At 36.4% G+C, this 17,623-nt stretch overlaps 1 protein-coding gene across 5 annotated transcripts in view; it reads right to left on the bottom strand.

The window, feature by feature from the left end:
- The window catches only part of CCDC158 (coiled-coil domain containing 158), a 99,887-nt gene that overhangs the window by 15,054 nt on the left and 67,210 nt on the right, over nucleotides 1-17,623 (bottom strand). For 4 of the 5 annotated variants that reach the window (XM_059924019.1, XM_059924017.1, XM_059924018.1 and 1 more), the window contains one exon: nucleotides 8,091-8,248. The exons of the other annotated variant lie outside the window; for it this stretch is intronic. In XM_059924019.1, coding sequence (XP_059780002.1) covers nucleotides 8,091-8,248 — 158 coding nt within the window. The remainder of the gene's footprint in view (nucleotides 1-8,090; nucleotides 8,249-17,623) is intronic. 5 annotated transcript variants of the gene reach the window in all.

Below are 17,623 nucleotides of genomic sequence, written 5' to 3'. Positions count from 1 at the left end.
GACTTCATTTCTTTATGCTCTTTTTATGATTTCATTTAAACATTCAGCTATTCAATTATTAATAAAAATAGAACTGTTTTCAGTAAGGTTCTTATAATCCTATATTGAGGTGGTTGTAACTTCCTTTCAGACTACCTTTCTCTCAAAAGTTATGTAAGCTACTGTAAATACATGTAAATGTAGAAAAAGTATTCCGTTTTTGGAATGGCATACCATATAAATATCTTCGCCTGGGTAAACAGCAGTAAAATTTAAAATAAGCAAAAAAGAAAAAAAAAACTGCTGGGGCTTCCCTGGTGGCACAGCAGTTAAGAATCCACCTGCCAATGCAGGGGACACGGGTTCGAGCCCTGGTCCGGGAAGACCCCACATGCCGCGGAGCAACTAAGCCTGTGCACCACAACTACTGAGCCTGTGCTCTAGAGCCCGCAAGCCACAACTACTGAGCCCACGTGCCATAACTACTGAAGCCCAGGCACCTAGAGCCCATGCTCTGAAACAAAGAGAAGCCACCACAATGAGAAGCCCGTGCACCGCGACGAAGAGTAGCCCCTGCTCACCGCAACTAGAGAAAGCCTGTGTGCAGCAACAAAGACCCAACGCAGACAAAAATAAAATAAATAAAATAAGTAAATTTTTAAAAATGCCTATTGTCTCTTTGGTGGGGCTAATGACAGACTCTGGGAGGGCTCACGCCAAGGAGTACTTCCCAGAACTTCTGCTACCAGTGTCCTTGTCCCCACCGTGAGCCACGGCCACCCCCCGCCTCTGCAGGAGACCCTCCAATTCTAGCAGCTGAACACACATGTTGACTGAAGAAAAACTCACAACCTAAAAGTTGCGAGTTAAGCTGTACTCCGGGATCTTACTGAGGACTCTAGCACAGGCGGCAGCTTCTCAGATATCCCTGAGGATCTTCTCTGAAGAGGATGTGCAAGAGCAGCTGTGGGTTATAACTGGGAGGAGTCATCTCTGCATTTTTCCCTGTTGCTTGCCGTGTGGAGGACAGGCTCTTGGTGCTCCAGCCAGGCGTCAGGGCTGTGCCACTGAGGTGGGAGAGCCAAGTTCAGGACACTGGTCCATAAGAGACCTCCCAGCTCCACGTAATATCAAACGGCGAAAATCTCCCAGAGATCTCCACCTCAACGCCAAGACGCAGCTCCACTCAACGACCAGCAGGCTACAGTGCAGGACACCCTATGCCAAACAACTAGCAAGACAGGAACACAACCCCATCCATCAGCACAGAGGCTGACTAAAATCATAATAATCACAGACACCCCAAAACACACCACCAGACGTGGACCTGCCCAGCAGAAAGAAAAGATCCAGCTTCATCCACCAGAACACAGGCACTAGTCCCCTCCACCAGGAAGCCTACACAACCCACTGAACCAACCTTAGCCACTGGGGACAGACACAAAAACAACGGAAACTAAGAACATGCAGCCTGCGAAAAGGAGACCCCAAACACAGTAGGCTAAGCAAAATGAGAAGACAGAGAAACACACAGCAGATGAAGAAGCAGGGCAAAAACCCACCAGACCTAACAAATGAAGAGGAAATAGGCAATCTACCTGAAAAAGAATTCAGAATAATGATAGTAAAGATGATCCAAGATCTTGGAAATAGAACGGAGAAAATACAAGAAATGTTTACAAAGGACCTAGAAGAAATAAAGAGCAAAGAAATAGTGATGAACAACACAGTAAATGAAATCAAAAATTCTCTAGAAGGGATCAATAGCAGAATAACTGAGGCAGAAGAACGGATAAGTAACCTGGAAGATAAAATAGTGGAAATAACTACTGCAGAGTGGAATAAAGAAAAAATAATGAAAAGAATTGAGGACAGTCTCAGAGACCTCTGGGACAACATTAAACACACCAACATTCAAATTATAGGGGTCCCAGAAGAAGAAGAGAAAAAGAAAGGGACTGAGAAAATATTTGAAGAGATTATAGTTGAAAACTTCCCTAATATAGGAAAGGACATAGTTAATCAAGTCCAGGAAGCACAGAGAGTCCCATACAGAAAAAATCCAAGGAGAAACATGCCAAGACACATATTAATCAAACTATCAAAAATTAAATACAAAGAACAAATATTAAAAGCAGCAAGGGAAAAACAACAAATAACACATAAGGGAATCCCCATAAGGTTAACAGCTGATCTTTGAGCAGAAACTCTGCAAGCCAGAAGGGAGTGGCAGGATATACTTAAAGCCATGAAGGAGAAAAACCTACAACCAAGATTACTCTACCCAGCAAGGATCTCATTCAGATTTGATGGAGAAATTAAAAGCTTTACAAACAAGCAAAAGCTAAGAGAATTCAGCACCACCAAACCAGCTTTACAACAAATGGTAAAGGAACTTCTCTAGGCAGGAAACACAAGAGAAGGAAAAGACCTACAATAATAAACCCAAAACAATTAAGAAAATGGTAATAGGAACATACATATCGATAACTACCTTAAACGTAAATGGATTAAATGCTCCAACCAAAAGACATAGACTGGCTGAATGGATACAAAAATAAGACCCATATATATGCTGTCTACAAGAGACCCACTTCAGATGTAGGGACACATACAGACTGAAAGTGAGGGGATGGAAAAAGATATTCCATGCAAATGGAAATCAAAAGAAAGCTGGAGTAGCAATTCTCATATCAGACAAAATAGACTTTAAAACAAAGGCTATTAGAAGAGACAAAGAAGGACCTACATAACGATCAAGGGATCAATCCAAGAAGAAGATATTACAATTGTAAATATTTATGCACCTAACACAGGAGCACCTCAATACATAAGGAAAATACTAACAGCCAAAAAAGGGGAAATTGACAGTAACACAATCATAGCAGGGAACTTTAACACCCCACTTTCACCAATGCACAGATCATCCAAAATGAAAATAAATAAGGAAACACAAGCTTTAAATGATACATTAAACAAGATGGACTTAATTGATATTTATAGGACATTCCATCCAAAAACAACAGAATACACATTCTTCTCAAGTGCTCATGGAACATTCTACAGGATAGATCATATCTTGGGTCACAAATCAAGCCTTGGTAAATTTAAGAAAATTGAAATTGTATCAAGTATCTTTTCCAACCACAACGCTATGAGACTAGATATCAATTACAGGAAAAAATTTGTAAGAAATACAAACACATGGAGGCTAAACAACACACTACTTAATAACCAAGAGATCACTGAAGAAATCAAAGAGGAAATCAAAAAATACCTAGAAACAAATGACAATGAAAACACAATGACCCAAAACCTATGGGATGCAGCAAAAGCAGTTCTAAGAGGGAAGTTCATAGCAATACAATCCTATCTTAAGAAACAGGAAACATCTCAAATAAACAACCTAACTTTGCACCTAAAGCAATTAGAGAAAGAAGAACAAAAAAACCCCAAAGTTAGCAGAAGGAAAGAAATCATAAAGATCAGATCAGAAATAAATGAAAAAGAAATGAAGGAAACGATAGCAAAGATCAATAAAACTAAAAGCTGGCTCTTTGAGACGATAAACAAAATTGATAAACCATTAGCCAGGCTCATCAAGAAAAGAAAGGAGAAGACTCAAATCAATAGAATTAGAAATGAAAAAGGAGAAGTAACAACTGACACTGCAGAAATACAAACGATCATGAGAGATTACTACAAGCAACTCTATGCCAATAAAATGGACAACCTGGAAGAAATGGACAAATTCCTAGAAAGGCACAACCTTCCGAGACTGAACCAGGAAGAAATAGAAAATATGAACAGACCAATCACAAGCACTGAAATTGAAAGTGTGATTAAAAATCTTCCAACAAACAAAAGTCCAGGACCAGAAGGCTTCACAGGCGAATTCTATCAAACATTTAGAGAAGAGCTAACACCTATCCTTCTCAAACTCTTCCAAAATATTGCAGAGGGAGGAACACTCCCTAACTTATTCTACGAGGCCACCATCACCCTGATACCAAAATCAGACAAAGATGTCACAAAGAAAGAAAACTACAGGCCAATATCACTGATGAACATAGATGCAAAAATCCTCAACAAAATACTAGCAAACAGAATCCAACAGCACGTTAAAAGGATCATACACCATGATCAAGTGGGGTTTATTCCAGGAATGCAAGGATTCTTCAATATATGCAAATCAATCAACGTGATACACCATATTAACAAATTGAAGGAGAAAAACCATATGATCCTCTCAATAGATGCAGAGAAAGCTTTCGACGAATTCAACACCCATTTATGATAAAAGCCCTGCAGAAAGTAGGCATAGAGGGAAATTTCCTCAACACAATGAAGGCCATATATGACAAACCCACAGCCAACATCGTCCTCAATGGTGAATAACAGAAACCATTTCCACTAAGATCAGGAACAAGACAAGATTGCCCACTCTCACCACTATTATTCAACATAGTTTTGGAAGTTTTAGCCACAGCAATCAGAGAAGAAAAAGAAATAAAAGGAATCCAAATTGGAAAAGAAGAAGTAAAGCTGTCACTGTTTGCAGATTACATGATACTATACATAGAGAATCCTAAAGATGCTACCAGAAAACTACTAGAGCTAATCAATGAATTTGGTAAAGTAGCAGGATACAAAATTAATGCACAGAAATCTCTTGCATTCCTATACACTAATGATGAAAAATCTGAAAGTGAAATTAAGAAAACACTCCCATTTACCATTGCAACAAAAAGAATAAAATATCTAGAATAAACCTACCTACAGAGACAAAAGACCTGTATGCAGAAAATGATAAGACACTGATGAAAGAAATTAAAGATGATACAAAGAGATGGAGAGATATACCATGTTCCTGGACTGGAAGAATCAACATTGTGAAAATGACTCGACTACCCAAAGCAATCTACCGATTCAATGCAATCCCTATCAAACTACCAATGGCATTTTTCACAGAACTAGAACCAAAAATTTCACAATTTGTATGGAAACACAAAAGACCCCGAATAGCCAAAGCAATCTTGAGAAAGAAAAATGGAGCTGGAGGAATCAGTCTCCCTGGCTTCAGACTATACTACAAAGCTACAGTAATAAGACAGTATGGTACTGGCACAAAAACAGAAATACAGATCAATGGAAAAGGATAGAAAGTCCAGAGATAAACCCACGCACATATAGTCACCTTATCTTTGATAAAGGAGGCAGGAATATTCAGTGGAGAAAAACAAATACCATATGCTAACACATATATATGGAATCTAAAAAAAAAAAAAAGGAAAAGAAAATAAATGGTCAGAAGAACCTAGGGGCAAGACGGGAATAAAGATGCAGACCTACTAGAGAATGGACTTGAGGATATGGGGAGGGGGAAGGGTAAGCTGAGACAAAGTGAGAGAGTGGCATGGACATATATACACTACCAAATGTAAAATAGATAGCTAGTGGGAAGCAGCCACATAGCAGAGGGAGATCAGCTCAGTGCTTTGTGACCACCTAGAGGGGTGGGATAGGGAGGGTGGGAGGGAGGGAGGGAGATGCAAGAGGGAAGAGATATGGGGACATATGTATATGTATAACTGATTCACTTTGTTATAAAGCATAAACTAACACACCATTGTAAAGCAATTATACTCTAATAAAGATGTTTTTAAAAAATGCCTATTAAGTTGATTTCTAGAAAGTAAATTACTTTAATACATTTCACCAAAATCCTTTTTGGTTTCAGTTAAACACTATCACAACTTTCCATCAATTCTCATGTAAACTGTCCAGACTTCCCAAATTACCTGGTCACATGTAAAATTCCTGGACAATTAATTAGATTCAGAATCTCAGATTCCTCTCACCTATGGCATATCTCTAATCTCAGGCTTGATTCAGTAATGCAATCTCTTATTCTATCATCTCTGTATAGATAAATGTAACTCTCAGTTAATTATACAAAGAATAATTTCTAGATTCCATGTATTTTTAGAATAATCAATTGCTCCTACGTATTAAACTCTTCTTTAAGGCACAACAGTAGAATTTAGGCCTCCAAGCAAATTTTGCAAAATGCTACCTCTGGAATTTGTCAACTTAGAAATGTTTTTGTTCCTGAACCCTTAAAAGCTTGAGGCTGAGTTTCGGCTTTGGTGACAAAGCTTAAAATGACAAGGTCATTTGTAGGATTACAGCAAATTAACATAAACTCTCTAACAGCAGGGGCTAAATATATTCATGTTGAATACAGTTTAATATAGTCAAGCCCATCATTAGTGGTTGAAGTGATGGAATTTTGATCAGGTAAGTCATGGTAATCTTGTGGAATGATTAGTGCTGGAAGCCAGGGGCTCTAATGTTTACTTCTGACTTTGTCTCTTTGCCTCATAGGAGGAGGCAACTTAATCTGTCTAAATGTAATCATCTGTCAAATGAGCTTAATAATACTGCCCTGGCTTAGAAGGCGTATTATAGAGTTATGACAAAAATGAAAGTGCTCTGCCCTTCACAACAGCCAGGACACGGAAATAACCTAAATGTCCATCGACAGATGAATGGATAAAGAAGATGTGGTATATACATACAATGGAATACTACTCACATAAAAAAGAACAAAATAATGCCATTTGTAGCAACATGGATGCAACTAGAGATTATCATACTAAGTGAAGCTAGTCAGAAAGAGAAAGACAAATACCATATGATATCACCTATATGTGGAACCTAAAATATGACACAAATGAACCTATCTATGAATCAGACAGAATCACGGACATAGAGAACAGACTGGTGGTTGCCAAGGGGGGAGGGAGTGTGAGGGAGGGATGGAGGGGGAGGTTGGGGTTAGCAGATGTAAGCTTTTATATACAGAATGGATAAACAACAAGGTCCTACTGTATAGCACAGAGAACTATATTCAATACCCCATGATAAACCATAATGGAAAGGAATATTAAAAAAAAAGAATGTATATATGTGTATAACTGAATCACTTTGCTATACAGCAGAACATAACATTGTAAATCAACTACACTTCAATAAAAAAAAACTGAGAAAAAATAAAATACATGAGAACATTTTAAAACAATGAAAGTGTCCTGCACATATAAGTATTCTTGGATGGAGTGACAGTAGAATGTTTCTAACATATGATTCAGAGAATGCAATGTTATACTAGGTAACTGGACTGTTATTAATATTTTACTACTATTATTAATAATATTATTAATAAAAAATAGACAAATCCAATTAACATTTTGCTACCTCAGGTTAATAAACACTAACTGAGCATCTTAAGAAAATGGAGATTATTTATATATAAGTATTACGTCAGAAAGTATTATTCTGAGATATTTGCCATATAACCAGAAAACAAAATTAAAACAATGGTTTATTATAATACTAACAACATATAATTAGTATTGTAACGCTAAGATTATAGTATATACCATATTAACATGCTCTAAGTTAATTTAATAGTAGCACACATTAAAAATTTAAAACACTATTTGAAAAGAGTATGAGAATGTCATTGATTTCTGCAGGTACGTGCAGGCAGTGGCTGGTGGACTGGTTGAATCCTGTTTTGGATCTGACTTTTATTAATTTAAGTCATTGGCATGAATGCCTAGAGAACCAAGGCTTTCCAATTAGCTTATACCTGGAGAGTTATGTGGTTCTCAGGGTTTGAGTTTTAGCTTCACCGTGTATGGCTGTAGGTAAGTCAACCTTTTGGAACTTGTGTTTTTCTCATTTTTAAAATAGGATAAATAAATCCTGCTCTGTCTCGTCTCAAACAGACAGTTGTTGTGACAATCAAATAAGATTATGGATGTGAAATCTGTTGGGAACTATAAATTACTGTATGAATGTAACTTTGGGTAACACGTTGCCTTGACTAATTTCTGAGTAGAAAAACTATTGCTATTATTTTCTCTTGATGTCAAGGTGTTTTACTTTTGCTAACTCATCCACTTTTGTTTTCCCTGGTAATGTCCAGATACCCCTCAAAGTTACTGAAACTTCAACCCCCCAGAAGTTGTCCCACATAGACAACGTGATCGCTACCCACTGATGAGAGAAGCCTTCCCACTCTCAAGTACACTCAGTCTTACACAGCCACATAGGAGACCCCCAGAGATGGTGCTCTCCCGTCTTCCTCGTTCTTGCCCAGGGGCACGGGTGGCTCCTCGTTGATCACACTTCTCAGCTCCCGGAGAAGCTGTTTCAAGTCCCTCGTTGGATCTTCCTTTGTGTTAGGTTTCGTAGAGTGCTGAATTAAAACAATTTACAAGACAAGGACACTTTGTTTTTTTCAGATTCGAATGCCATTTCCTATTATAAAATTAATTCAACTGGTAAACAGAAATTATGGAGGAGAAAGAAGAGGAAATAAAAAACCTGTAATCTTACTCCTCAGGGATAATCAATAATATTCAATCAATAATCCACACAGTGCTATATCTAATCTATAAATGTGTGTATACCTATTTATACATATATGTAAACACAGGATCAAACTATAAACATCTATTTTTAAATCTTTTTTTATTTTTTAACTTTAACAATGTGGTATGTACATCTTACCATGCCATTAAATATTTACAACTACCTCCAGGCAAAATAATTCCAATACTTTTGTTAAGGGCTGAACTAATTTTATAAAGCTACAGAACTTTACAAATAAGGAACTCTCTAGCGATGAGTCAATCTACTCCCAACACTTTACTGATGAGGAAAGAGACATCCAGTATTTTCAAACTGTGTTAGTTGGAGAATAATATAAAAAAGATTTTCAAATAGATAGTATTCCTCAATGAATATTTATAATATAAGAAAAAGTACAGAGGTTCCCAATTGGCACAAAAAGAGAGGAAACCTAACGATAGTCAGAAGTTGCCCTGGTGAGCAGGTGGACTTAGTTGGAGGATGTTCATGGCTAGAGAGGCATCAGGCATCATCAAGCTATTTTAGCCAGAAGTGTCTGTCCCAAGGCAGAGTTACACCTGCCACACGGATTGGCTGCTGAAGGAGGAACACTGCAAAATTTTTGTTCTTTGGGCATTACTTTTCTAGGGTCCACATCAACCAAGTGTTGATGTTACTGGTATAACCCTCACATTCCCCTCCCCTTCCTACCACCACTGATAAACCACGTAAAATATCCAGCTGAAGATGTCAAGAGTTCTAACTGAATGTGTGGTAATTATGCTCTTTCCAGTTTACTGATGGTCACCTTACCTAGAAATTACCATGATGAGTTCAGAATTTCATAAATTAGACTCCATTAAATTATGAAATTTGATTTCATTAATTTAAAATATATGAAGATGTGAACCATTTTTAATAGACTTTATTTTTTAGAGCAGTTTTAGGTTCACAGCAAACATGAGTATTAGGTACAGAGATTTCCCATATACCCGCTGATCGCACACATGCTGAACAAGTTTCTTAATCATAAATAAAAGCATTTGTCTCTAAGCAGATCCAATTTCACCAAAAACTGGCTTTGTTCCTGCCCTAGCCCTGGTGGACATCATATCTAATGTGGAATAAAACTTCAAAAACCTTATCCTATTGCAATATTCAGTCATTTTAGTTCTAACCTTGAAATCTCAATATAACACCTGGACCTTCATATCTTCTGCCCATTAGAAAGTTTATTTAATAAGCTTTGTCATTAAAAATTTTAAGCCCTTGACATTTATTATAACTTATCAGTATAATATCGTACAAACATGTAAATATGCTTCCTTCCCCACCCCCAGGATCATGACACTCATGTTCTTTGAGAGTAACTGGTGCTTTACAAAACATACAAGGTTGAAAAGTATTCAATTAACATTAACATTTACTTAACAATTAATCATAATCAGCCCTATGATATTCTCTTATTGTGATTTCATCCTAATACTCTTTAAAACTTTTAAAATTTGTGTTGTTCCTCCAATTAAAATATAAGTTTCATAGAGGCAAGGACTGGTTCGACCATCTCCGTCTTTATACACTGCATTTCAAATAACCCATACTTTGCTTGTATATAAAATCACAAAAATATAAAGTTGGAAGGGTCTTTAATATCATTTAATTCTAGTCCAATCTCCAGTCAGAAGTGATGATGAATTTTCTCTACGGCATCCCAGCAATATACTTATCTGGCATTTACTTGATCACCAAAAACCAAGGAAGGCAGTTTAATTTTCATATAGCTTTAATCCTTTGCAAGAAAGGCTTAAACTGAATCTCCTCCATACAGCTTCCATCCCTGGTCATAGTTTTATCGCCCAGTGTTATGAGGGAACAATCTAACATGATAACCTTTTAGAAATGGATACTTATTTTATCATGCCAACCTCCCCTCCCCCACCTATACTTTCTAACACACTCCCCAGGCTAGATCTTCTCAATTCATCTACTCTTTTAAGTAGCATGGGCTCACGATTTCTCACCACTTTGGTTGTGCTTCTTTTTGACAGACTCTGGTTTATCAATGATTCTCTTAATTCAAGGAGAATCTGACCAGAGCACAAGGGAGGAGAACTGTCTCCTTCCTTGATCTGGGCACTATCCTTAAAACCTTTTTTGGCTGCAGCATAATACTGCTGACTCAGACTGAGCAGGCAGTCAGCTGAGGCTCCCCAGGTCTTTTCCACACGTTATTGATAATACACATCTTCCATGTCCTGTACTTTGCATTTCTGTGTATTTCGTACCAAGTTCAAGACTATATCTATCCCAGTCAAACTTTCTCTCATAGATGTGGCTCATCATTTCAACTGTCAAGATAAATTAATAGAGGCACCATTTATCAAATGTTTACCATGTACCAAGTACTCAATATATTATCTCATTTAAACTTTAATCTTCAAACCACCCAATAAGGTAGAAGTCATCACTTCCATTTTAGAAATGAGAAAACTGAGGCACAGAGAGGTTAAACAACTTGCTCAAAATCACACAAGGGGTAAATGGCACAACTGGGATAAAAAATCATCTGCTTGTCTTCAAAGTCCATGATCTGTCCAATGTGATACACTGACTAATTCTCACTGGATATATTCATTAGGAAATTTTATCAGTATGTAATGAGCTGTCCAAATTTAGGATCATAAAATCACAAAATTGTAGAATATGGACAAGTATTAAATCATATAGTTGAACACGTGAGCTCACCATACTTACAGTCTGGTTATTACTACAAGTAATTCACAAATCACATGAAGGCAACTACTCTACAAACTCAGAGGCATTAAACAAGAATTGATTTATCAGTCAAATGTACCCTGGGAATCTTTAAAACTACTAAAGAGATAGTAACACAAATGCCAGTACCACTTCCTAACCCATTCTGGAGGTGATAGGGAATAGAGAGGCAGTGTGGTACCAGTGGAAGACAGCACAGGCTTTTAAATCATGGCCACTACCATTCTCTGGCTATGCGATGTAGAACAAGTTACCTTTCACACTCCAACAGACTTTGCAGGATATCTGTTATGTGCCAGACACTCTGTTAGGAACTAATGTAAAATGACAAATAAGACTGGTCCTTGCTTGCAGAGACCATACAGATTAATATGGGAGGCAAATGCATAAACAGATCATTTCATTATAACAAGGGAAATGCTTCTTTTAATCTCCACCTCCTAATCTGTAAAAATGAGGAAAATAACTCTTACTTTATAAGGATGGCATAAGGAATGAGAAGCACTTAATATATACATAGGAAGTATTCAGTAAAGGCTGGTTTCCACTTCCTTCTCCCCTTAGCATAAAAACACATGAAGTATTTTATATGCTTCATATTTACCGATCTAGAATGACCAGAAAGGTAATAAGACTTAAAGTATTAAAATGTGTTAGGACTAGGATAGAGCCACTAAGAAGATGTCACCAGGGTTAACTGTGCATTCTAGTTACTTATGCTCTCCTTGATATAAGTAGAGACATTATCTTTCTTTTCTTTTTTCTTCACTCCCTTCCTTTATAAACCAATATCCTATTGTTAGACAGTTGTATTATTTCCATTTTTTGCTATTATAAATAATGCTTCAGTGAATATCTTCATGCATTTACCTTTGTGCCTATCTCTGATTATTTTATCAAGATCAATTTCTAGAGATGATATTACTGAATCAAAGGGCATTTTAGGACTTCTGATAACTATTATCTAGAAAAGTCATAACAGTCCAATCTAATATATAAGGAGCTTAGAAGTCACCACTTCTTTCCTCACAACAAGAAAAAAACTTAACAAACTGATAATCATCAACTCTCCTTAGATCCACTGGAGAACTGAGGACACAGGCCAAACTGCTGCTCTCAAAACTGGAGGCAAATATACAGAATTATAGCTTACTGGAGCAGAAGTCCAGGAGCAGAGATCCTCCACTGAAGCCAGTAAAGGGTAGAAAAACTTAAATTGATGAATTGCTAGAGGCTCAGTGTGAACAAGCTTAAGAATTAAAAACTCCAAGTTAGGGCCACCACATTTTTGTAAGCTTTACCTCCAGGAGCCCCATCAGGTTCTCAGAATGGAGACTGGAGAAAAATCCCCTTGTGTTTCCCGACAGGAGTAAGGCAAAAGTAACTATCTTGAAATATGCTCAGAGCCTTCTGTTCTTCTTAACAAATCCAGCCCTCAAGGGACACTTGATATCAAACCAGAGGTGAAACATCTTGGGTTTTACTAGAGCTTGACCAACCTGGGGGAAGGGAAATACCCAACTCAACTCCCCCTAGCCTTCTTGTCTTACCTAAAGATGACAGTGGTGGTGGGGTAACAAAACTGAGAACTTGGGAGAGTCCCACCCAAGTGGCATAGGCTCACTAAAAGACAGACCTAATAATAGGGCTATACAGTGTTCCACACACACACACCTCACCATGACATCAATAAGCCTTCTGTATAATAATGAGAGTACAACATAAAGAACTGCATGTCAAAGGCCTTAAGAGAAAGTCTCTAGGGAAACCCAAAGACAAGAGGGGAAACAAAAACAAGGACGCCTGAGAAAATTTTAGCCTCTGACACCTACAGCTACAGCAAGCAGTAAACACAGCCCAACTCCTGGCGAAAAAACACAAAACCACACACTAAAGGTCTGTTTATCTCAGTTCTTTTTATCCAGTACATCATGTCCAGCCTTCAACAAAAAAGTACAAGGCATACTAAAAGACAAAAAAACACAGTTTGAAGAGACAGAGCAAGCATCAGAACCAGACTCAAATATGGCAGATATTTTAGAATTATCAGACTAGGAATTTAAAATAACTATGATTAATATACTAAAAGTTCTAATGGAAAAAGTAGATGACTTGTAAGAACAGATGGGTAATGTAAGCAGAAAGATTAAAATTCTGAGATAGAATCAGAAGGAAATGCTAGAAAGAAAAAACATTGTAAAGAAATGAAAAAGGCCTTTGTTGGACTTATCAGTAGGCTGGACATGCCCAATAAAAGAAACAATGAGCTTCAAGATATGTCAATGGAAACTTCTAAAGCTGAAATACAAAGAGAAAAAAGCATGAAAAAGATAGAATAGAACAGAAAATAGAACTGTGGGACAACTATAAAGGTGTAACATCCATAATGGGGACACCAGAAGGAGAAGAAAGAGAGAAAGAAACAGGAGAAATATTTGAAGTGATAATAGTTGAGAATTTTCCAAGATTACTGACAGATTCCAAGCCACAGATCCAGGAAGCTAAGAGAACACGCCAAGCAGTATAAACACACACACAAAAATCTATGCATAAGTATATTATATTCGAACTGCAGAAAATCAAAAAAAAGAAAGATTTTAAAGAAGCCAGAAGAAAAAAACACCTTACCTATAGAGTAGCAAGGATAAAAATTACATCAGACTTCTCTTCAAACCATGTATGCATGTGAAAAGAGAGCTGAGTGAAATATTTAAAGTATTGAGAGAAAAACACCTACCAACCTAGAATTATGAACCCTGCAAAATTATCCTTCAAAAGTAAAGGAGAAATAACAACTTTCTCAAACAAAAATTGAGGAAATTTGTTGCCAGTAGACTTGCTTTGCAAGAAATGTTAAAAGTTCTTTAGAGAGAAGGAAAATTATAAGGTCAGAAACCCAGATCTACATAAAGAAAGGAAGAGCATTAAAGGAGGAATAAGTGAAAGTAAAATACAAAACTTTTTCTTAATTGCTCTAACAGCAGTTTGTTCAAACAATAATAGCAATAATGTATTCAGTTAGGTACATACATCATATATATTAATAAAATATATAATATAATATATATTATGATATGTATTATTAATATATGCTTGTGCATAAGTGAAATGAATGACAACAAAGATACAAGGGGCAGGAGAGAGGAATTAGTACTATTTTGTTGTTAGAAGGTACTTGCACTACCCATGACACAGTATAATGTTATATGAAAGTGAACCTGGATTAAGTGTAAATGTATATTGCAAACTCTAGGACAACCACTAAAAAAAGCAGAAAAAAACCCATAATTGATGTGCAAAAGGAGAGAAAAATAAAATCTTACAAAATGCTCAATTTAAAAAAAAAAAGGCAGGAAAAGAGTGAAAGACAAAAATAGGGAAGAAAACAAAGGCAATGACAAAAAACAGTAACAAATATGATACATATTAATCCAGCTATATAAATAATCACTTTAAATGTTAATGGTCTAAATATACCAATTAAAAAACAGAGATTGTCAGCGTGCATCAAAAAAATAAGACCCAAATATTTATTGTCTACAATAAACCCACTTCAAATATAAAAGCACATATAGATTAAGAGTAAAGAGATGATGGACTTCCCTGGTGGTGCACTGGTTAAGAATCCACCTGCCAATGCAGGGGACACAGGTTCGAGCCCTGGTCTGGGAAGATCCCACATGCAGCGGAGAAACTAAGCCTGTGCACCACAACTACTGAGCCTGCGCTCTAGAGCCCTCAAGCCATAACTACTGAGCCCGCGTGCCACAACTACTGAAGCCCATGTGCCAAGAGCCCGTGCTCTGCAGCAAGAGAAGCCACCGCAATGAGAAGCCCACGCGCTGCAACAAAGAGTAGCCACCGCTCGCCGCAACTAGAGAAAGCCTGCATGCAGCAATGAAGACCCAATGCAGCCAAAAATAAAAAATAAATAATAATTTTTAAAAAAGTAAAGAGATGAAGAAAGTTACACCATGCTAACACTAATTTTAAAATATCGGGGGACTTCTCTGGCGGTCCAGTAATTGGGACTTCACCTTCCAGTGCAGGGGCTGTGGGTTCGATCCCTGGTCAGGGAGCTAAGATCTCACATGCCTTGCGGTCAAAAACCAAAAAAACATAAAAAACAAGCAATATTGTAACAAATTCAATAAAGACTTTAAAAATGGTCCTCATTAAAAAAAAAGTTGGAGTAGTATTAATTTCAGACAGAGCAGACTTTAGAGCAAGGAAAACGATCAGGGATAAAGAAGGGCATTACATAATGATAAACAGGTCAATTTTCTTAGTAGGTATAACAATCCTTAATGTGTATGCACTTAACAGTGGAACATCAAAATATGTGAGGCAAAACCTGACAGAACTGCATGGAGAAATAGATGAATTCACAATTAGTTGGAGACTTTAATAACCTTCTTTCAAAAATGGAAACATTCAGCAGGCAGAAATTCAGTAAGGATATAGTTGAACTTAACAACACCATCAACCAACTGGATATAATTGATACCTAAAGACTAATTCATCTAAAAACAGCAGAATACATATTCTTCTCAAATTTACATGGAACATTCACCAAGATATGAATTTGGGGCCATAAAACATACCTTAACAATTATTAAAGAATAAAAATCATACAATGTCTACTCTAGGAACACAATAGAATTGAACTTGAAATCAGTAACAGAAGGACAGCTGGAAAATCCCAAAATAATTGAAGATTAAACAGCACAGTCCTAAATAACACATGTGTCAGATATATCAAGAAAAATTTTAAAATAGTTTGAATGAAATGAAAATGAAAATAAACTTACCAGTGTGTGATATAGCAAAAGTGGGGATTAGAGGGAAATTTATAGCACTGAATGCACATATTAGAAAAAAAGAAAGATCTAAAGCCAATAATCTAAGCTTCTTTGGGAATTTAGGAAAAAATAAGAGCAAATTAGATCCAAAGCAAGCAAAGAAAATACAAATAAAATTTAAAGCTGAAATCAATGGAATTAAAAACAGGAAACCAATAGAGATAATCAATGACCCAAAAGCAGGTTCTTAAACCTGCTTTTTATTAAAGATCAATAAAATTAGTAAGTCTCTAGCCAGGCTAACTAAGAAAAAAAGAGAGGATACAAAAATTTCTATCAGAAAGAGGTGACATCATCACAGATCCCATGGACATTAAAAGCATAATAAAGGAATATTATGAACAACTCTGTACCCACAAATTTGATAACCTAGATGAAATGGACCAATTCCTTGAAAGACATAATCTGTCAGAATTTATATAAGAAGAAATAGACAATCTGAATAGGCCTATTTCTATTAAAGAAATTAAATCAATAATTAATAACCTTTCACAACAGAAAGCACCAGGCCTAAATGGGTTTACTGCTGAACTCTAACAAACATTTAAGGAAAAGATTATACCAACTCTCGACAATCTCTTACAGAAAATAGATGTAGACAATATTTCCTAAGTCATTCTATGAGACCAGCATTACCCTGATACCAAAACCAAAAACACTAGAAGAAAAGAAAACTATAGACTAATATCTCTCATGAACATAGATATAAAAATATTCAACAAAATATTACTAAGTATAATACAACAATCTATTTTAAGAGCTACATCCCACAATCAAGTGGGAATTATCCCAGTTATATAAAGCTAGTTCAACATTCAAAAATCAATTAATATAATCTATCACCATCAACAGGCTAAAGAGGAAAAATCGCATGATTAAATTAATAGATGCAGAAAATGCATCTGACAAAACCCAACATCCACCCATGATAAAAACTCTCAGCAAAAGGCCATTTACAACCAACCCACAGCCAACATAATACTCAACAGTGAAAAGCTGAATGCCTTCCCACTGAATTCAGTAACAAGACAAGGATGTCCGCTCTTGCTGCTTCCATTTAACACAGTAGTGGAAGTCCTAGCCACAGCAATCAGACAAGAAAAAGAAATAAAAGGTGTCCAAATTGGAAGGGAAGAGGTAAAACATTTGCAGATGACATGATACTCTATATAGAGAACCCTAAAGTCTCTACCCAAAAACTATTAGAATAAATGAATTCAGCAAGGTTGCAGGATACAAGACTAACATACAGAAATCTGTTCCATTCCTGTACACTAATAATGAAATATCAGAAAGAGAAAGTTAAAAAAAATCCCACTTAAAATTGCATCCAAAAATATAAAATACCTAGGAATAAACTTAACCAAGGATGTGAAGGACCTGTACTCTGAAAACTATAAAACACTGATAAAGGAAAATAAGATGATTCAAAGAAATGGAAAGATATCTCATACTCTTGGATTGTAAGAAATAATCTTATTAAAATGGCCATACTATCCAAAGCAATTTACAGATTTAACGCAATCCCTATCAAAATACCCCATGACATTTTTCACAGAACTAGAACAAATAATCCTAAAATT

Source organism: Balaenoptera ricei, chromosome 5 (assembly GCF_028023285.1).
Source record: "Balaenoptera ricei isolate mBalRic1 chromosome 5, mBalRic1.hap2, whole genome shotgun sequence".
In the NCBI taxonomy this organism is placed as follows: Eukaryota; Metazoa; Chordata; class Mammalia; order Artiodactyla; family Balaenopteridae; genus Balaenoptera; species Balaenoptera ricei.
This window is presented reverse-complemented; position numbering and strand designations above follow the sequence as displayed.